This window comes from Fragaria vesca, linkage group LG6 (genome assembly GCF_000184155.1).
Source record: "Fragaria vesca subsp. vesca linkage group LG6, FraVesHawaii_1.0, whole genome shotgun sequence".
Lineage (NCBI taxonomy): Eukaryota > Viridiplantae > Streptophyta > Magnoliopsida > Rosales > Rosaceae > Fragaria > Fragaria vesca.
The window spans coordinates 30,743,946-30,765,905 of record NC_020496.1 but is presented as its reverse complement, the minus strand read 5'-3'; the positions used below and the strand labels follow the sequence as shown (position 1 = coordinate 30,765,905).

Here is a 21,960-nt window from a genome sequence, read left to right as displayed (position 1 = left end):
GTACAAGTACTGAGAAACTTAAGAGCAATAATTTTGAACATGAGCTTGTGTTAGGATATTGAGTTTGTTACTCTGCATCTACTTGTCCATATCTAGTATTGCTTATGTAGGAATATTATGTATAAGGCGTAGCCTAGTAGTTATTGTATGAATATTAAAAGGAGCTCATAACAAAAGGGAAGATTGCATTAGAGGGAATTAATATAGACTTAGACACTTATAAATATAATCCTGTGTGTGGAAGCCTATAATATATAACTCATAACTAATAAGACCATGACACTTAATGTAGAATTAAGTATTAATATTAAATGAATATATGTTGGTTTGGTTCGGTTTAATCACTTTTTTAGATGTACAAAACCACAAACTGATATCGTAATGCTTGGTTTTGTGCGGCTTCTGGAACTGATGGCCTCGGTTCCATCTGGTTTCGGTTTCTCATTACCGGTGAGATTTGGCCAGTTTCGATTTTTTCGGTGCCTAAAAGTACAACCCTATTTTGAGAAAATCATTTTACAATTTTAGAATAAAATTGATACATGTCATACATTAACACACTGTATAATTTTCGCAACAAAACATCGTAAGACGAGAGCCGAAACCCCAAATCCGACAGTCAACCTAACACATCACACAACCAAACCCCGTTTCCGACATCCGGTCTCTCCTGCCGCCGGTGCCCGAGCTTCTCCCCTCAACACCACGGCAACAATATTCTCTCACTTTAAAAGACCAAAAGCAAAGAATCAACTTTTGCTTGGTAAAAAAGCAAAACCTCCCTCCCCCGTACCTCTAGAAAAACCCATCAAGCAATTTAAGCACACCACGACTCATCATTCTTATATTTCTTTTTCTCTCTTCCCATTTCCATCTCACTGAAGACTCCCTCTTCGTCTCTCACTCTCACTTTCACACCCGATCGTCTCATGGCCGAGGCCTTGGCCAAGCTCGCCGACTCTCTCTACTCCTCCGACTCCAAGCCCATCGCCGCCGCTGATCTCCTCCTCTGCCTCCGCTCCGACTCCGACTCCATCACTCCTGGCCTCCACTGCCTTCTCCTGATTCTCAAACGCGGCGTCCAGCCCGCCGCTGACGGCAAGCTAGGGCTCCAATCATGGACCGATTCGCAAATTCAAGCTCTATACTCCCTCGCCTACGCCGTCGTCTCCGCCTCCCGATCTCTCTCCGGTACTCCTCCGCTTCATCTCCGTCTCCTTCTTCGCTTTTGCTTCCTGTTTAGCGTTTGAATTTTCATGCTTTTGTAACTGTTACTGATTTCGAAGAGATTCATGTACAAGTAGAACAATCGTGATTGATTTTCTCTCTGTGTTGGTTAGAAATGTGCTTACTTTTTTGTTTGCTTTTGAATTTCGCATACGTAGTGGAGCAAGCGGAAGCGATAATTGTGGCCACTGTGCAGCTGGCTCTGGAATTTGCTGTATGCTATCTGGAAAGATCAGAATTCGGCAGCGACGACATGACTATTCAGGTTTTCGCGTTTTCTTTTATTGTTTTTAAGCTATGTTGCAATGATCTGTTTAGTTTGAAGGCTCTACTTTTGTTTCGTTTCGCATCAGCTTGTATTGTGGTGATTGAACGTAGTAGTATCGCAGTAGGAAGTTATTGTTGAGCTGTATGTGTCCAGTGTCCTTTATGGATGGTGTGAGGGACGTCAGGATGCTTTGACTGGCTCTTTTCATGGTGTTCATGTCCATAAACTGTGCTTTAGTATAGTTTGGCTGTCTAATGTTACTACCGTCTTACTGTTACAAACTTCAAATGTGCGTTCTGGAGTCTACAAGTGATTCAGATGTTTGTTATATATTTTCCGAAAAAAGAAGTAAAACTTTATTAAAGAAACATATATTTAGGTGAAGATAAAGAATGTTTGTCTAAGTCGAGAAGACATAGTAGCAGAATACAGCAGAAGATTCTATGAAGGATAAGTCTGGATGCTCAACAGGCATCAAGTTCTGTTTAGTGATTACTTATAATATACATGTCATGTCATGGTTCTTTGGTATGACATTTTTCCTTTCATTGTTATCATTTTTTTTTTTGTAGGAAACAATGATGTCATATGTCATACCTTTCATTGTTAACATGATGTCATATATGATCAAGAACTTGCCTCTTCAGTCATCGCAAGCTTACCATAAAACCCATTGCAAATCTACTTTCTTCAGTCATTTATTTGTTCAGTTGGCAGAATTAATGTCCTTTATGTACATTTATGTCACTTGTGGTGGAGGATATGGCAATCAACCTTTTGTATTTAATGTTTTGCTGCTATCAGTATGCATGTTTGGGAGGGGTTAATAGTGGGTATACTTATATATTTGGGTTTGTTTGGTTTCGCAGAATAACATGATGCAACTTCTGGAGATAGCATTGGTTGATGGAATGGATAAAGCACCAGAGGCACGGAAGCCTTTCCCTCTAGATAGCCTTGCAGACTTGTCAATATCTGTTACTGGTAGTTCTAGTGGTACCGAGTTTGATAATCATATTAAGTGTGGCCCTCAAGGTATTTTGTGTGGCCTTTTATGTTTATTTATTTATTATTATTTTCTTTCTTGTAAGTCTTAAAGTGTTGCTGCCTCATGGATTTCTTAGGACTTATGATACACTTTTATGTTTACGAGCAGGTGTCAATTGCTCAAGGGCAGAGAAACCGGTGGATCACCTTTTTATGTCTTTAGCTTCTGAGTGCGTACAGTCTGATAGGCAGACCACTGGCTTTGGTGGGCCTACTTTCCACCAAGATTTGAACAAGTTGGTTTTTTTATCCCAGCATTGGGCAGTTGCTCATGTTGGGTGTATTCAACGTTTGCTTTTGCTCTGCAAACAACTTATTGTACTCCCAGATGTGTTTGATGATAAGTTGTCTGGGACAAGCTTCTGCAAGAGACTGTCCTTCACTTTGAGGATTATAAAGCTACTTGGAAGTGTTGCAAAGGACATCCCGTACATTGAATACGATGCTCCCTTGGTGCAAGCAGTTGGCTCTCTTGCTGATGCAATACCCAGGTTGTTTAGACCTGGATTTGAGTTTGTAAACAGCCATGTTCCAGTTGAGGGTAGCTTTGAGAGCCTCAGTCTGTTGTTATTGGAAGACTTTATTGAACTTGTCCGGGTTATTTTCTGCAACAGCAGTGTATTTTTGAACCTCCAAGTCTGCTTGATAGCTTCAATACTGGACAACTTAGATTCTTCTATATGGAGATATAACAATTCTGCTGCTAACTTGAAGCCCCCACTAGCTTATTTTCCGCGGATTGTTATTTACATATTGATGCTCATTCACGACCTTAAGAGGCAAACTAATCGGGCTGTCAATTGGAAGGAGTACGACACAGAACTTACTGGCAGTAATATCAGTTCTCTTGATTCCCCTTCATGCTTGGTTCATTCTGAGAAAGTTCCTTTACTTCAGAGGTACACGTTCGAACAACTTGTGAGGATAATCTTCCCTTCCTCAAATCAGTGGATGGACAATCTGCTGCATCTTATCTTTTTCCTTCATTCTGAGGGAGTGAAACTAAGGCCAAAAGTGGAGAGGACATATTCTAGTTGTGCAAAAACTACTTGCAGCTCTGAAGTGGAAAATATTGTTTGTCATGAAGATGAAGCCCTTTTTGGAGATCTATTCTCAGAGAGTGGCCGGGGTTCTACAGATGGATATGATCAGCCACCTGTTGTTGTCAATTCTAGCTCCAGCCTGAGTAATATGCCCATGGAAGCTGCTACAGAGTTGCTTAGTTTTCTTAGAGTGTGCATCTTCTCTCCTGAATGGTACCCGTCTTTTTTTGAGGATAGCTGTACGAAGCTTAGCAAAAGCCATATAGATATTTTTCTCTACTTGCTCCAAGGTCAGGGATGTTCTGAGGAGAGGAACCCCGAGTGCTATTCCATTTCACAAGAAGAGAGAAAAATTGGCCAGGTCCATGAACTTTGCTTCGACTTGTTGCAGGACCTTGTCACACGTCATGCTTTATCTGATGCACTGGAAGAGTACTTGGTTGGAAAAATCTTGAATGTTGAGAATGATATTTTTGCTTACAATAGTCAGACCCTTACCTTACTAGCTCACATCCTTTTCTGTAGGGTGGGTTTGGCTGGCAGCCGGTTGAGAGACCAAATTTTCCAGGGCTTTGTGGATTATATTATCCAGAAGACAAAAGCCATTTCTTTAAAATGTTCCACTTTTAAAGAACTGCTTGAGGCCCTTCCATCGGTTTTTCATATTGAGATTCTTCTTATGGCATTTCACTTGTCGTCCGAAGAGGAAAAAGCATCGCATGCAAACTTAATATTTTCCACTCTCAGAGCAATTGGTCCTCCACCTTTGGATCTGAACGGTGCACATTTGTCTTGCTGGGCTTTACTGGTTTCAAGGTTGATTGTAGTGCTTCGTCATATGATATTCTACCCACAGACATTTCCTTCGTCACTACTTGTACATCTACGGTCCAAGTTGAGGGTAGCTCCACACTCAAGTTCACCTCTTGGGAATGATCATTTGTCATCCTGGGTATCAATTGTATGTGACAATGTCATGGGTGCTTGGTTCGAAGAAGAGCCTGATATCAGTCCCTTGATACACCAATTGATTGACATATCAGCCCTTCCTGCTTCACTGTCTACAGATGGTCTCAATATTGATAGCTTATGCTTGAGTTGGGATGATATCTGTTCAACCATGTCATCCATTATTGGGGTCTGGAAAGATAAGAAGGCTGCAGTGGTGGAGGATCTTATTGTTGAAAGATACATTTTTGTACTTTGTTGGGATTTTCCAACCATGGGCACTTCAAAGCACAATCAGCTTCCTTTTTGGAGTGATCCACAGACTCTTGACATTTCTGACATGGAAAATTTCTTTTACTTCAGCCATTCAATATTAGGTAATCATGCTTCTGGTGTTGAGAATACAAACTTATCTAAAGTTATAGTTTATCTGCTTCAGCACTTGGATGCGGAACAAATACCTGAGCACATTGAGGAGTTAGGCTGGGGTTTTATGAGAAATGCGATATGGTTGTCTTTGGCAGCAGGCGTGCTTGATGTTGGCATCTGTAGGTATGGTGTGAAGAATACAGTTCCAGGTGTGGGTGCAAACTGGATGCCCAACATGTCTAAGGACAACGAGTATATCACCGTTGCTGAAGGGATAGTTGCCTCCTTGGTGGTTGCTGGTCAACTTCCATCGTTGTTCAAGATAATTTCATCTTTGTTGAATAAATATCTACAAGTTTATCAGAGAGCATTCATCGCTACCTTTAGTAGCCTGAAGGATGCTAATGGGTTTTCACCACTATTGCTTTTCAAACATTCTGGATTTGACATGTGCCTTCAGGATGAGCTTGAAAAGACAGGAACTGGTTTTCGTCTGGAGTCTGTTCTTGATCTCTTGGTGAAATTTGATGCTATTATTGATAAACGAGCTTCAGGAATTTTGTGTAGGACCTGGTGGAAAAATATGTATCATGGTTTCCCTCTTAATCTTCAAACTCCTAGTGGAATCCTTCTTTCTTGCATCCTTAACATAAGGCAGATCATTTTCATTCTGGTTGGTCTGTTGAAAGTAAAAGATATCGTGGGAAATGTCTGCTTGGAGAGTGATGTACTTTGTCAAATGCTTGATTCAGTAGTGACAATCAAGTTTGACAGAATCTTTGAAAGTGTTCATGGGCAATGTGAAAATATGTATGACAGCTTGAGTGCGGGATTGCTAGGGCCAGAACATTCCAATTTGATTCTATTGGAGCACCTGGAGCAGTTTTTAGGGGATATCAATTCCAAAGGTGTAAGTGACAGCAGTATCCAGGAGTGCATAATCACCAAGGCTGTTGATACAATGGATAGCTTAAGGAAAGACCCTACCAAGGTTGATATCTTCAAATTTTATCTTGGTGTGGGTGGTGTTTCAGATAAGGTGAAGGAGCTTTTCAGTTTGCAACGTGGTGATCTGCTGATTCTGATAGACTCTCTACATAATTGTTACTCAGAAACAGTTAACGTGAAGGTTCTTGGCTTTTTTGTTGATTTACTGAGTGGAGACCTGTGCCCTGACCTTAAACAGAGGATGCAAAAGAAGTTTCTCAGCATGGACTCACTTCAACTCTCCAAATGGTTAGAGAAGAGGCTTTTAGGTTGCGTTATGGAAGCTTCCGATGGAATAAATGGTGCAAAAGGAAGTCCTGTCTCTCTCAGGGAGTCGACCATGAACTTTATTTTATCCCTCGTATCCCCACCTTCGGATTTGCAATCAGTGGAACTCCAGAGTCATATTTTTGAAGCTGTGCTGGTTTCCCTTGATACTGCCTTTTTGCAATTCGATATTCATGTTGCCAAAGCATTTTTCCATTTTGTTGTTCAACTATCCAAAGGGGATACTTCTCTGAAATTGCTTTTAAAGAGAACCATAATGCTGATGGAGAAGCTGGCCGGCAATGATTCTCTTCTACCAGGCCTGAAGTTTCTTTTTGGGTTTTTGGAGTGTGTGTTAAGTGATTGTGGGTCTGGTAGGAATATCCCAGAAAGGTCATTTGGGAAGTCTCTTTCTGGCATTATTCATGATGTGGGACCTACTGCTTCAAGGCAGGTTGGATCAAGGAAGACCTCTGAGACATTGGTCCTTTCTACTAATCAAGAAGGCGGGTCAATGGCTCTTGAATGTGATGCAAATTCTTTAGATGAAGATGAGGATGATGGAACTTCTGACGGGGAGGTGGCTAGCCTGGATAAGGATGATGAAGATGATACCAACAGCGATAGGGCCCTTGCTTCTAAAGTCTGTACATTTACTTCTAGTGGTAGCAATTTCATGGAGCAGCACTGGTACTTCTGTTATACATGTGATTTGACTGTCTCAAAAGGCTGTTGCTCTGTGTGTGCAAAAGTTTGTCATCGTGGTCATCGTGTTGTTTATTCTCGTTCTAGTCGTTTCTTTTGTGATTGTGGAGCTGGGGGTGTTAGAGGAAGCAACTGCCAATGCTTAAAACCACGCAAGTTCACTGGTGTTAGTAGTGGCCCAGTCCGCAGTTCCAGTAATTTCCAGTCCTTTTTACCCTTCACAGAAGATGGAGAGCAGTTACCAGAAAGTGATTCAGATCTTGACGAGGATAGTACTGATATAGATAACTCTCTCAGACTCTCTATCCCAAGAGAGGTTCAAGATGGGATCAGACCATTGCTTGAAGATCTTGATGTGGAAGGTAAGGTGCTTGCGCTTTGCTCCTCATTGTTCCCTTATATAAGTAGTAAAAGGGACTCCACATTGTCAAAAGATAACAAAATCATTCTTGGCAAAGACAAGGTGGTTTCATTTGGTGTTGAGCTCTTGCAATTGAAGAAGGCATACAAAAGTGGGTCTTTAGACCTGAAGATAAAAGCAGACTATTCAAATGCCAAGGAACTTAAATCACACTTAGCTAGTGGATCTCTTGTCAAATCCTTGCTTAGTGTCAGTATTCGAGGGAGACTAGCTGTGGGAGAAGGTGATAAAGTTGCAATATTTGATGTTGGGCAGTTGATTGGACAAGCCACCATTGCACCTGTGACTGCAGACAAGACCAATGTCAAACCCCTTTCTAAGAATGTTGTACGCTTTGAAATTGTGCATCTTACTTTCAATCCAGTTGTGGAGAATTATCTTGCAGTAGCAGGTTATGAAGATTGCCAGGTTCTCACCTTGAATCCTCGTGGCGAAGTGACTGATCGTCTTGCCATTGAACTGGCCCTGCAAGGTGCATATATCAGAAGGGTAGACTGGGTTCCAGGTTCCCAGGTTCAATTAATGGTGGTTACCAACAGATTTGTCAAAATATATGATCTATCTCAGGATAACATCAGTCCCATACACTACTTTACGCTGCCAGATGGTATGATTGTGGATGCAACCCTTCTTGTGGCCTCTCATGGAAGGACATTTCTAATTGTTCTTTCAGATCATGGAAGGTTGTTAAGGCTAGAATTGTCAGTGGAAGGTAATGTTGGGGCTACACCTTTGAAGGAAGTAATCCAGATACAGGATAGAGAAATTGATTCCAAGGGCTCATCTTTGTACTTCTCATCGGCATACAAGTTACTTTTTCTATCCTATCAAGATGGGACTACTTTGGTAGGACGGCTAAGCCTGGATGCGGCTTCTTTGAGTGAAGTATCCACTATATATGAGGACCAAGATGGTAAACTGCGGTCTGCTGGACTTCATCGTTGGAAGGAATTGCTGGCTGGCAGTGGCCTTTTTGTTTGCTTCTCTACTATAAAATTGAACTCTGCAATTGTTGTATCCATGGGAGCAGATGATTTATTTGCACAGAACCTGCGACATGCAGTGGGCTCGACTTCACCTTTAGTTGGAGTGACTGCGTATAAGCCATTATCTAAAGATAAGATTCACTGTCTTGTCTTACATGATGATGGTAGCCTTCAAATCTACTCGCATGTTCCTGTGGGAGTTGATGCTGGTGCTAGTGCAACAGCAGAGAAAGTAAAAAAATTGGGTTCTGGAATCCTCAGCAATAAGGCTTATGCTGGTGTTAACCCTGAATTCCCCCTTGATTTTTTTGAGAAAACATTGTGCATAACCGCAGATGTGAAACTGGGTGGTGATGCTATCAGAAATGGTGATTCTGAAGGAGCTAAGCAGAGCTTGGCATCTGATGATGGCTATCTAGAGAGTCCAAACCCTGCAGGCTTTAAGGTAAATTGTTGAAAGTAACTAGTCATATTACGTGCATGCCATGCTTCAGGGTCGAGTGGTTGATTGAGGCATGATATATATAGTATATAATGGGTATTAATATGCAATTACAGAAAATTATGTTCTCATCTTTCAAAGCAAGTGAAGGAGTCTCATTTTGATGAATTGTCATTATCTCTCATCATGATGATGGAGCTAATCAGTAATTCATTGGAGGCTTTGTTCTAAGCAAATGTGATTGTATGTCTAACTAATAAGCTCATGGTGCTCAATTTTCCATGGGGTTGTTCATGTCACTGATATAGTGTTTATTGTGGACTTCCCTCAGATGGACTTCTTGTCCCTCTGCTCTTATATCCATCCCTCTTCATTTAATTCTTTTGAGAGGTTTGATTGCAGTATTGGGAATTAATTTACTTAGTAGCATAATAACTAGTCACGTAAATTTTTGTTTCTTCTGATGTTGTCTTCTTTTTTGTGCTGTCAAGATTTTTCTCTGTGGTTTTTTCATATAATTTGATTTTATATATTTAGCTTAAATGTTAAGGTTTTAACATCAATTGTATTCTTCCTCAGATATCTGTCTTCAACTCAAACCCCGATATCATCATGGTTGGGTTTCGTGTGCATGTTGGTAATACATCAGCAAGTCATATACCTTCTGATATTACTATATTCCATAGGGTGATTAAATTAGATGAAGGCATGCGGTCTTGGTATGATATTCCTTTTACAGTTGCTGAGTCACTCCTTGCTGATGAAGAATTTACCATCTGTGTTGGACCGTCCTTCAATGGATCAGCTCTGCCTAGAATTGACTGTCTTGAAGTGTATGGTAGAGCTAAAGATGAATTTGGTTGGAAAGAAAAAATGGATGCTGTACTGGATATGGAAGCACGTGTGCTTGGTTGTAATTCCCTGCTTGCAGGATCTGGCAAAAAACGCCGGTCGATGCAGTCTGCTCCTATACAGGAGCAGGTCATAGCTGATGGCCTTAAGCTTCTGTCCAGGATTTATTCATTGTGCCGGTCTCAAGGTAGCTCAAGAGTTGAAGAAGTTAATCTGGAGTTGAGCAAACTAAGGTGTAAGCAATTATTAGAAAACATATTTGAAAGTGATCGAGAGCCCTTGTTGCAGGCAGCTGCTTGTCGTGTCTTGCAGGCTGTGTACCCCAAAAAAGACACATACTACAATGTAATTTCTAATGCCAATGCATATGATTCACTGAAAATTATGCTTCTGTTCAGTCATCCTTATTTGCACAAAATTAAATGAACATACTTGCTATTGACATCTTTTTCTGTAGGTCAAGGATGCCATGCGTCTTTCTGGGGTGGTGAAATCGACGTCTGTACTATCTTCCAGGCTTGGGATTGGTGGTACTGCAGGAACTTGGATAGTCGAGGAGTTCACAGCCCAGATGCGTGCTGTATCTAAGATTGCACTGCACCGTCGTTCTAACCTAGCTGCTTTCTTAGAGATAAATGGTAGGGGTTTACATTCTCTGAAGCACCATTATTGTTTAATTGTTCCTTCTCTTGTGGTGGATTTAGTATAGAATTAAATTCAGTTTACCCCCTTGTGGTTTGGGGGTGACTTCATGTTAGTCCCTACATTTTTATTTTCATCAGTTTACCCCTTGAACTCTTCAATTTCTGTCTGCCGTGCCCAAATTCTCATATTCCGTTTGAATTGACATTTAATTATCAGCAGTTAAGGTTCGATTTGGACATATAAGATCCGATTTGCCCAAATTCTAGATACTGGCCTCATAGTTAACGTCCGATTTAGACAGAATATATGACATTTGGTCACGCTTGAGGAAAATTCAAAAGTTTGAGGGGTAAACTGATGAAATTGAAAGTATAGGGATTAACATGAAGTTACTCCCAAACTTCATGGGGGTAAACTGAATTTAATTCTTTAGTATATGTTCCTCAAGTATAAAGTTATGAATCACATCTTCTTACTTTAACCTAGAGCCGCAATAAATAATCAGCAATGCTTGTGGGTGCTAAAGTGCTCTTTGCTGATTTTTGGTACTGCTAAGTTGCTTGTTGCGGGATGTTCACCTTATCAATTTATGATGTGTTTTACCTGTGCCCTTGATTCTGTGCAAATTGTGGGGGCTAATTTCAAATTGTTCATATTCTTTATATCTAAATTTGTTGGCACACATTATTGTTTGTGCTTGCAATCTCGTTAGAGCTGTCTAGTTTATATACAATTACAATTCTCCTCTTAGTTATTTGTAGAGATTTCAGTCATGCACGAAGTGAGGATGTTTACGATACCATTTGGCTTTATCAAGTGCATCTCACATCATTCTTATGTAAATTTTCTTTGTGGTTAATCATTTATATTGTAGATTTACTTTTGTCCCTTTTCTTTTCTCCTCCAATGCATATGATTTGTTGTTATGTTTTTCTGACATTCCAAACTCCTATTGATAACTGTAGCCAGAGTTATTCCACTCCTATCTAACTTCTCGCACTCCATATTGCCACTGTTTAAAAGAATAAATTTGGAGGCAATAGCTGAACAGAAAGTTTTAATCCCACTCTCATAATTTTGCAGTTTATAAGATTTTGATGTTTGCTTATCTGACTGGGTTTCGCCAAAATGTTTCGGGGCATTTCGTGATGGAAATTTTGTCAGTCACACACCAGCACACATGGGCTTATGTTATTATTTGAAGCAGTACTCTGAGTTTAAGCAAGCCTTTGTTAATCATGTATCAAACGTTTGGTGAAAACGAAATGCAATTTTTCAATTGTTACTCAATTTCTGTAGATGTACTTAGTTTTTGGTTTACCATTTTGCTTGTCCTGGTTGTTGCACTTGTTCTGCATTCTTTTTTCATCTGAAACTGAAGAAGCTCTGTTTCCATTTCTGATGTAGGTTCTGAAGTTGTTGATGGGCTCATTCAAGTTCTGTGGGGGATTTTGGACTTAGAGCAGCTTGACACACAAACAATGAACAACATTGTCGTATCTTCTGTAGAGCTCATTTATTGTTATGCCGAATGCTTGGCTTTACATGGAAAGGACACAGGGGCGCACTCTGTTGGACCTGCTGTTTCATTATTCAAAAAGCTTCTCTTTTCTCCCAATGAGGCTGTCCAGACATCAACCAGGTAATCAATACTTCATTAGTATTGATTTTATCTTGATTTTATTTCGGTTCCAATTATTTCCAGATCTTCACGTGTGATGCCCTTTCCTTTTCAGCTTAGCTATATCTTCAAGGTTGCTTCAAGTTCCCTTTCCAAAACAAACAATGTTGGCAACAGATGATGCTGCAGAAATTGCAGTTTCTGCTCCTGTGCATGCTGATACGACTGGTGGAAATGCCCAAGTCATGATTGAAGAAGATTCAATCACTTCTTCTGTTCAATATTGTTGTGATGGTTGCACTACTGTTCCTATACTTAGACGGCGATGGCATTGTACTGTTTGTCCTGATTTTGATCTTTGTGAGGCATGTTATGAAGTACTTGATGCAGACCGTCTTCCTCCACCACACTCTAGAGATCATCCTATGACAGCAATACCCATTGAAGTGGAATCATTAGGGGGAGATGGCAATGAGTTCCACTTCACATCAGATGATGCTGGTGATTCAACAATATTGCCAATTACTGCAGATTCCAGGACCCAGGGTTCTACTCCATCCATTCATGTCCTCGAACCCAGTGAGTCTGGGGAGTTTTCTTCTTCAGTGAATGACCCAGTATCAATTTCTGCTTCAAAACGAGCTTTGAATTCCCTAATCCTGTCTGAACTTCTTGAACAATTAAAAGGGTGGATGCAATCAACCTCCGGGGTACGGGCGATTCCTGTTATGCAGCTTTTCTACAGATTGTCATCCGCTGTTGGTGGACCTTTCATAGACATCTCAAAACCTGAGAGCTTAGATTTAGAGAAACTGATTAGATGGTTCCTGGATGAGCTCAATCTCAACCAACCATTTGCTGGCAAATCCCGCTCTTCTTTTGGGGAAGTTGCAATTCTTGTATTCATGTTCTTCACTTTGATGTTAAGAAACTGGCACCAGCCTGGCAGTGATAGTTCCATGCCAAAACCCAGTGTGACAACAGATGTGCATGATAAAAGTGTCATCCAAATCTCCCCCTCTAGCTCAGTTGCTGCTTCATCTTCATTGGATGATCAAGAGAAAAATGACTTCGCGTCTCAACTGATTCGTGCTTGCAGTTCTCTTAGGCAACAGTCTGTTGTCAACTACTTGATGGACATACTGCAGCAGCTAGTGCATGTTTTCAAGTCTCCTTCTGCGAGTTATGAGAATGCAGGACCTGGTTCTGGCTGTGGAGCTTTATTAACAGTTCGGAGAGATCTAGCTGCCGGTAATTTTTCTCCTTTCTTTTCAGACTCATATGCAAAAGCCCATCGGACAGATATTTTTGTGGACTACCATAGGTTGCTTTTGGAAAATACCTTCCGGTTGGTATACACCTTGGTCAGACCAGAAAAGCAAGACAAGACTGGGGAGAAAGAGAAAGTTCAAAAAGTTTCTTCGGGAAAGGATCTGAAGCTAGATGGGTATCAAGATGTTCTCTGCAGTTACATCAACAATCCTCACACAACATTTGTTAGGAGATACGCAAGAAGGCTTTTCCTCCACCTCTGTGGAAGCAAAACTCACTATTATAGTGTTCGTGACTCTTGGCAATTCTCAAGTGAGATGAAAAAACTTTTCAAACATGTAAACAAGTCTGGTGGGTTTCAAAATCCTTTGTCATATGAAAGAAGTGTTAAGATTGTTAAGTGCCTTTCTACTATGGCTGAAGTAGCTGCAGCGCGGCCTCGGAACTGGCAGAGGTACTGTTTGAGGCATTCTGATTTTTTACCATTCTTGATTAATGGAGTGTTCTATCTTGGTGAAGAGTCTGTCATTCAGATTTTGAAGCTGTTGAATTTGTCATTTTATACTGGAAAGGATATTGGTCATTCATCACAGAAAAATGAAGCTGTGGATTCAGTTCCTAATTCAAACAAATCAGTGACACAATCTCATGATCCAAAGAAGAAGAAGAAAAGCGAAGAAGGAGCAGAATCTAGTGTTGAGAAGTCCTATGTGGATATGGAGTCGGTGATAGATATCTTTAGTGACAAGGATGGAGATGTCTTGAAGCAATTCATTGATTGCTTTTTGCTGGAATGGAATTCTAGCTCTGTGCGCGTAGAGGCCAAGTGTGTTCTATATGGTGTCTGGCATCATGCAAAACAGTCATTCAAGGAAGCTATGTTGATGGCTCTCTTGCAGAAGATCAAATTCCTGCCGATGTATGGTCAAAATATTGCCGAGTATACTGAACTTGTCACGTGGTTTCTGGGTAAAGTGCCAGATAGTAGCTCAAAGCAAAACAGCAGTGAACTTGTGGATCGATGCTTGACCCCTGATGTCATTAAATGCATCTTTGAGACACTTCATTCACAAAATGAGCTTTTAGCCAATCATCCAAATTCCCGCATTTACAACACTCTAAGTGGATTAGTTGAATTTGATGGTTACTATCTTGAGAGTGAGCCTTGTGTTGCCTGCAGCTCTCCAGAAGTTCCATATAGCAGGATGAAGCTAGAAAGTCTGAAATCTGAAACAAAATTCACTGACAACCGTATCATAGTGAAATGCACTGGAAGTTACACCATCCAAACGGTGACCATGAATGTTCATGATGCGCGGAAGTCTAAATCAGTGAAAGTTTTGAATCTGTACTACAATAATAGGCCTGTGTCTGACTTGTCAGAATTGAAAAATAATTGGTCTCTGTGGAAACGTGCCAAGAGTTGTCATCTTGCTTTCAATCAAACTGAATTGAAAGTGGACTTCCCTATTCCAATAACAGCCTGCAACTTCATGATTGAGCTGGATTCCTTTTATGAAAATCTTCAGGCTTTGTCTCTCGAACCATTGCAATGCCCACGTTGCAGTCGACCTGTGACCGATAAGCATGGTATATGTGGCAATTGCCATGAGAATGCATATCAATGCAGGCAATGCCGGAACATCAATTATGAAAATCTAGATTCCTTTCTATGCAATGAATGTGGGTACAGCAAATATGGTCGATTTGAATTCAACTTCATGGCAAAGCCAAGTTTTGCTTTTGATGATATGGAGAATGATGAAGATATGAAGAGAGGGTTAGCTGCTATAGAAACAGAATCCGAAAATGCTCATAGGAGATATCAGCAACTTTTAGGGTTCAAGAAGCCTCTCCTTAAGATTGTATCAAGTGTTGGTGAGAATGAAATAGACTCGCAACAGAAGGACTCTGTGCAGCAAATGATGGTTTCATTACCTGGGCCTGCATGTAAGATTAATCGTAAAATAGCTCTTCTTGGTGTTTTATATGGTGAGAAATGCAAAGCAGCTTTTGATTCGGTCAGCAAAAGTGTTCAAACACTGCAAGGGTTGCGTCGGGTTTTGATGAATTATTTGCACCAAAAACAGTCTGATAATGGTGTGGCTGCTTCAAGATTTGTTGTTTCTAGGTCTCCAAATAATTGTTATGGATGTGCTATTACATTTGTGACACAGTGTCTCGAGATATTACAGGTTCTGTCAAAGCATGCCAATTCAAAGAAACAACTTGTTGGTGCTGGGATCTTAACTGAACTGTTTGAGAACAATATTCATCAAGGTCCTAAAACGGCTCGTGTCCAAGCTAGGGCAGTTCTTTGTGCATTTTCTGAGAGTGATATGAATGCAGTGACCGAGTTGAACAGCTTAATTCAAAAAAAGGTGATGTACTGCCTTGAACATCATCGCTCTATGGACATTGCTCTAGCCACCCGTGAAGAGTTGTCATTGCTGTCAGAAGTATGTTCTCTTTCTGATGAATTTTGGGAGTCAAGGTTGCGTGTTGTTTTTCAGCTGTTGTTTTCTTCCATCAAATTGGGAGCTAAGCATCCTGCTATATCTGAGCACGTTATTCTTCCTTGTCTGAGGATTATATCTCAGGCATGTACTCCTCCAAAACCCGATCTACCAGATAAAGAGCCTAGCACAGGAAAAGCTTCTACCGGTTCACAAATCAAGGATGAAACTAACTCTAATATTTCTGGATCTACGGGTGGACTTGGCAATGGGAGTAAGCCCACATCAGAATCATTGGATAAAAACTGGGATGCATCTAAAAAGACTCAGGATATTCAATTGTTAAGCTATTCAGAGTGGGAGAAGGGAGCGTCATATCTTGATTTTGTTAGAAGGCAGTACAAAGTGTCCCAGGCTGTCAAAGGTGGAAGCCAGAGGCCTCGACCTCAAAGGCAAGATTTCCTGGCTCTGAAATATGCACTCAGGTGGAAGAGGCGTGCTAGTAAGACAATTAAGAACGACTTACCAGCATTTGAGCTGGGCTCATGGGTCACAGAACTTGTTCTTAGTGCTTGTTCTCAATCGATAAGGTCCGAGATGTGCATGTTGATCAGTCTGCTGTGTGCCCAAAGTACATCTAGGCGATTTCGGTTATTGAACTTACTAGTGTCTTTGCTACCAGCAACTCTTTCTGCTGGTGAAAGTGCTGCTGAATATTTTGAGTCACTGTTCAACATGATAGAGTCAGAAGATGCTCGCCTGTTCTTGACTGTGCGGGGATGTCTACGTACAATTTGTAAACTTATCACTCAAGAAGTAGGAAATGTTGAGTCTTTGGAAAGGAGCCTGCATATTGACATCTCACAAGGGTTCATCCTTCATAAGCTTATAGAGATGCTTGGCAAATTCTTGGAGGTACCAAATATTAGATCCAGGTATGACTGCCTTCTTGACTACTTTTTGTTTAGTGCATAATTGATACCATTCTTGTTATCATACTTATTATGTCTTGATGACAGATTCATGCGAGACAATCTGCTCTCAGAGATTCTTGAAGCACTTATTGTTATTCGCGGATTGGTGGTGCAGAAGACAAAGTTAATTAGTGATTGCAATCGTCTTCTAAAAGATCTTTTGGATAGCCTTCTGCTTGAAAGCAGTGAAAATAAGCGGCAGTTCATTCGGGCATGTATTTTTGGTCTGCAAAACCATGCAGAGGAGAGTAAAGGACGAACTTGTCTGGTATGGATTGTAATTTTGACATTATGAATTTTTTATGGTTTTATATGGGCCCAATTTGTTAATGTGTATTTTTGGCTGTGGGTTATAGTTTCAATTAAATATGGAATGACTCATAAAAAAAAAATAATTAAAGGTGGAATGAGGATGCCAGTGTGGGGTAGAAGAGAGCTGATAGATGTGAATGAAGGTGGAATTATTATGTAGACTGATTCATAGTATAAATTTGAAAACCAAAAGCAACTATATATTTTTTTTCCTTCATCTCTCTGTTTTAATATATTGTCCATCCCTTTTCCCTTGTTTCGGCCTCGTATATCTCACCTTCTTCCCTCATTTGTCCTATATTTTCTTGTTTTTTTGTTTTAACCAAATTGAAAAGCTGGAACCATAACAAATTATTGTCTAGGGGGCCAAAATAATGCTTTTAGACCAGTATATTAAAGTAACCCATCTATGTAGAAAAATAGCGTCACATTATTTCACAGTGAGGTAATTTTTGTTTTTTGTTTTAGTTACATATGGAGAATGTCGATATGTCGATACTTGTGGTGTTTGCATAGTTTCTACTAGCCTATTTACTCTTCTCATTTCACATGTGTGTTTTTCACACGTGTTCTTTAATTTGTGAGCACGGGAGTCAAGTTTGCTTTGTCGATATCAACCTATGTGGCAGAACTAATATTGTTATATGTGCAGTTTATCCTGGAGCAGCTCTGCAATCTGATCTGCCCATCAAAGCCAGAGCCGGTGTACCTGCTTGTTCTAAACAAGGCACATACACAAGAAGAGTTCATCAGGGGATCTATGACAAAGAATCCCTACTCTAGTTCTGAGATTGGTCCATTGATGCGTGATGTGAAGAATAAAATTTGTCATCAGTTGGATTTGTTGGGACTTCTTGAAGATGACTATGGGATGGAATTGTTAGTTGCTGGGAATATTATCTCTCTTGATCTGACCGTAGCTCTAGTGTACGAGCAAGTCTGGAAGAAGTCCAATCAATCTTCAAACGCAATGGCTAATTCTGCACTTTTATCTCCTAATGCTGTTTCATCAGCTAGAGACTCTCCACCCATGACAGTGACATATCGGCTTCAGGTCTGTTATCACTGGTCTCATCCCATGTTTATATAAATTCATACATGGCCTTAAGTAACATGAAAAGATAGTCACTTCATTCCATATATCCACCAAGGAAATCGTTACATTTATATCCAGATCCTTGGTTTCCATCTTGTTCATGCACATACATCATCATTTAGGTGACATTATGCTTCAATTTTTTGAATGTGTTACTTGTCTGCATATCACTTAGATCCTATCTTGACATCTGGTTGATATCATATATATTCCAGGGATTAGATGGTGAAGCTACAGAACCCATGATAAAAGAATTGGAAGAAGATCGAGAGGAGTCACAAGACCCGGAGGTTGAGTTTGCCATTGCAGGTGCTGTTCGTGAATATGGTGGCTTAGAAATTATATTGAGCATGATACAGGTGTGTTGCATAAATCAAATTTCTGGCTGTCTCTTCATGAAAAATTTATGTATTCATGTTTCACTCCGTTATTTTATGAAATAAGTTTGTTCCTTGAGGTTGCCATAACTCATTGCTAAGAACTTAAGAATTTTTAAGAAACATAGCTTATAGATAATTCCTCTAAAGTCGTAAATTCCCTCTGTATGGAGAAGAGGTTGTAAAGCCACATCTGGAACATTTAATGTTAATAAATGGTTTGGAATTTGCTTCACTGGCCTTTTATTTTCCTTGTTCATTCCTTTGTTTTGAAATAGCTGACTCTGTTCTGATTGTACAGCGTTTGCGGGAGAACTTCAAGTCCAACCAAGAGCAGTTGGTAGCTGTTCTAAATCTTTTAATGCACTGTTGTAAGATAAGAGAGAATAGACGGGCCTTACTGAGGTTAGGAGCTTTAGGTCTACTTCTTGAAACTGCGAGACATGCCTTCTCTGTTGATGCCATGGAGCCAGCTGAAGGCATACTTCTGATTGTTGAGAGTCTGACACTGGAAGCTAATGAAGGTGACAACATTAGTATCACGCAGAGTGCTCTTACTGTGACCAGTGAAGAGACAGGTGAACAGGCCAAGAAAATAGTCCTCATGTTTCTTGAGAGATTATCTCATCCTTCAGGCCTTAAAATATCAAACAAACAGCAGAGGAACACTGAGATGGTTGCAAGAATCTTACCCTACTTGACATATGGTGAACCTGCGGCAATGGAAGCACTTGTTCAACACTTCAGCCCTCCTTTACAAGACTGGAGAGAATATGATCGGCTGCAGGAAGCACATCAAGAAAATCCGAAAGATGACAACATTGCCCAGCAAGCTGCCAAGCAAAGGTTCACCTTGGAGAATTTTGTAAGAGTTTCCGAGTCTCTTAAAACTAGTTCATGTGGAGAGAGATTGAAAGACATATTTCTTGAGAGGGGTATCACTGGTGTTGCGGTTAGACATCTAAGAGATAGTTTTTCAGTTGCTGGGCAGGCAGGTTTTAGATCAAGTGCAGAATGGGCGATGGGCTTAAAACTGCCTTCTGTTCCACTGATACTGTCTATGCTAAGGGGCTTAGCGACAGGACATTTGGCTACTCAAAAGTGTATTGATGAGGGAGATATATTACCTTTGCTTCATGCTTTGGAAGGTGTCTCTGGGGAAAATGAGATTGGAGCAAGGGCTGAAAACTTGTTGGACACCCTTGCAAATAAGGAGGGTAAAGGAGATGGTTATTTGGAAGAGAAAGTGCGGAGGTTGAGACACGCCACAAGGGATGAAATGAGGCGCAGAGCTTTAAGAAGGAGAGAGGAATTGCTTCATGTAAGTAGCCATTTATTCTTCTTTCCTTTTTTCTTTTTAATTTTTTTTTTAATGTTCATTGGAGTTAAGGCATATGCTTCTCTGTTGAAAAATTAAGATGATCTTTCTCTATAATTCTTATCCCGAAAGTAGACCTTGACTGTTAGTGTTAGAGTAAAAGCAAATAAAGAAATTAAAATTTTAAGTAGATGGTGTAAGCTAGTCAGAAGGAATGAAGATAGCATTAATTCTTATTTGAACCTTCATTGTAATTGGTAATTTGGTATTGAAGATATGACATAATTGATGAAACTGATAGCTCCTGTATTTTCCATCAACTCAGGGATTAGGAATGCGACAAGAGCTAGCATCAGATGGTGGTGAGCGTATTGTTGTTGCTCGGCCACTGCTTGAGGGTCTGGAAGATGTGGAGGAGGAGGAGGAGGATGGCTTGGCATGCATGGTTTGCCGAGAGGGTTACAGTTTGAGGCCCACTGACTTGCTTGGTGTTTACTCTTTTAGCAAGCGAGTAAATTTAGGTGCAGGGACCTCTGGAAGTGCCCGTGGGGAGTGCGTCTATACAACTGTTAGTTATTTCAATATTATTCATTTCCAGTGCCATCAGGAGGCCAAGAGAGCAGATGCTGCCCTGAAGAATCCAAAGAAAGAGTGGGAAGGAGCGACTCTCAGAAACAATGAATCTCATTGCAATGCCTTGTTCCCTGTGAGAGGTCCATCTGTTCCTTTAGCACAGTATAGTCGCTATGTAGACCAGTACTGGGACAACCTCAACTCTCTTGGACGTGCTGATGGAAGCCGTCTTCGGCTGTTGACTTATGACATTGTTCTGGTATGTTGCTTGACCTTTGTTTTCTGAAGTATCATTATCTGGCCTTCCTTATTGTATTACTTTTTTGTTCTGTTTTTTTTTCTATGTTTTGAGAAGTATTGATAACAAATTGATTTATTGGGTATTTTTAGCTCACAAATAATTATTTTGTTCTGCATTGTCTTATATGATAAAATTCTTCAGTTTAATCTTGCTTTAAAAGGCTCGTATCAAACAAAAAGATCTTGCTTTAAGAGGTTAATCACATCAATTTTATTTTGGGGGGCTTAATCAAGAGAAAGTCCATTTTTAAAATTCTGTTTCAAATGCCTAGTGGCTATGCTTTAGGTGATGTTTTAGGAACCTCTACAATCGTCTACTATTATGAGATTTTGCATTGCATGTCTGGACCTGATATCTATCAATCGTTTTGTTTTGTAGATGCTAGCTCGATTTGCAACTGGGGCATCATTTAGTGCAGAAAGCAGAGGTGGTGGAAGAGAAAGCAACTCCAGATTCCTCCCTTTCATGATCCAAATGGCTCGCCACCTTCTTGATCAGGGAAGCTCATCTCAGCGCCATACAATGGCAAAGTCTGTGTCAACATATTTGACATCTTCTGCTTTAGATACTAGACCTTCCACTCCTGGAACACAGCCTTCTATGGGATCCGAAGAAACTGTCCAGTTTATGATGGTGAACTCGCTTCTGTCAGAATCACATGAAGCCTGGCTGCAACACCGACGTGCCTTCTTGCAGCGTGGAATTTACCATGCATACATGCAGCACACTCATGGTCGGTCAGCAGGTCGCACCTCATCCAGCTCCTCACCAGCCAGGATAGAGTCTGGAAATACCAGCCCCAGTCCTAGTGCAGAAACTGGGGGTGCCGATGACCTCTTGAATGTCGTTCGACCGATGCTCGTCTACACTGGCCTGATTGAGCAGCTGCAACGTTTCTTCAAGGTCAAAAAATCAGCAGCCAATGCGACATTGTCAGCAAGAAAAGAAGCTAGTTCTTCTACCACAGTGTCTCAAGGGGAAGATGATTCTGGAAGCTTGGAAGGCTGGGAAGTAGTGATGAAAGAGAGGCTTCTGAATGTGAGCGAGATGGTAGAGTTCTCAAAAGAGTTGTTGTCATGGCTCGATGAGATGAGTTCCGCGAGTGATCTGCAGGAGGCTTTCGACATAATTGGTGTATTGGCTGATGTGCTGTCGGGTGGCATTACACAATGCGAGGACTTTGTGCGAGCAGCAATCAATGCAGGGAGAGGCTGAGAGTCGGATGAAACTACTGAGAGAGCTGTACGTGATATCTGTTTATTGTATTGGTAACGGGGCGATGATAGACCTGTGCCATTAGTGTTAAAGTTGTGTTCCATACATACATACCCCATGAACATTGTGGGTAGAAACAGTCTTGTGTAGCACATATGGCTCCTTTGGTAATGAAAATTATTTTTCTCCCTAAACGCAAATGTTGAAGTGCATTTTTCTAGTCATTGACAGCCAGGAA

At 40.6% G+C, this 21,960-nt stretch overlaps 1 protein-coding gene across 1 annotated transcript; it reads left to right on the top strand.

Moving 5' to 3' along the window:
- Window positions 1-904: 904 nt before the first annotated feature.
- LOC101292150 (auxin transport protein BIG-like) lies at window positions 905-21,912 on the top strand. The gene is made up of 15 exons (XM_004306005.1): window positions 905-1,191; window positions 1,386-1,628; window positions 2,206-2,228; window positions 2,365-2,530; window positions 2,652-8,713; window positions 9,290-9,907; window positions 10,020-10,200; window positions 11,615-11,849; window positions 11,944-16,491; window positions 16,576-16,798; window positions 17,495-17,896; window positions 18,154-18,297; window positions 18,617-19,636; window positions 19,959-20,465; window positions 20,886-21,912. The coding sequence occupies exons 1-15, from the start codon at window positions 930-932 to the stop codon at window positions 21,720-21,722; spliced, it is 15,471 nt and encodes a 5,156-aa protein (XP_004306053.1). The 5' UTR covers window positions 905-929; the 3' UTR covers window positions 21,723-21,912.
- Window positions 21,913-21,960: the final 48 nt, after the last annotated feature.

Bases quoted from the DNA above. Each gene is read 5' to 3' on its own strand.
- LOC101292150 (XM_004306005.1), top strand. From the start codon at position 930: ATGGCCGAGGCCTTGGCCAAGCTCGCCGACTCTCTCTACTCCTCCGAC. The intron at 1,192-1,385 runs GTACTCCTCCGC...TCGCATACGTAG, and splicing joins CGCCTCCCGATCTCTCTCCG to TGGAGCAAGCGGAAGCGATA. The intron at 16,492-16,575 runs GTATGACTGCCT...TCTTGATGACAG, and splicing joins GTACCAAATATTAGATCCAG to ATTCATGCGAGACAATCTGC.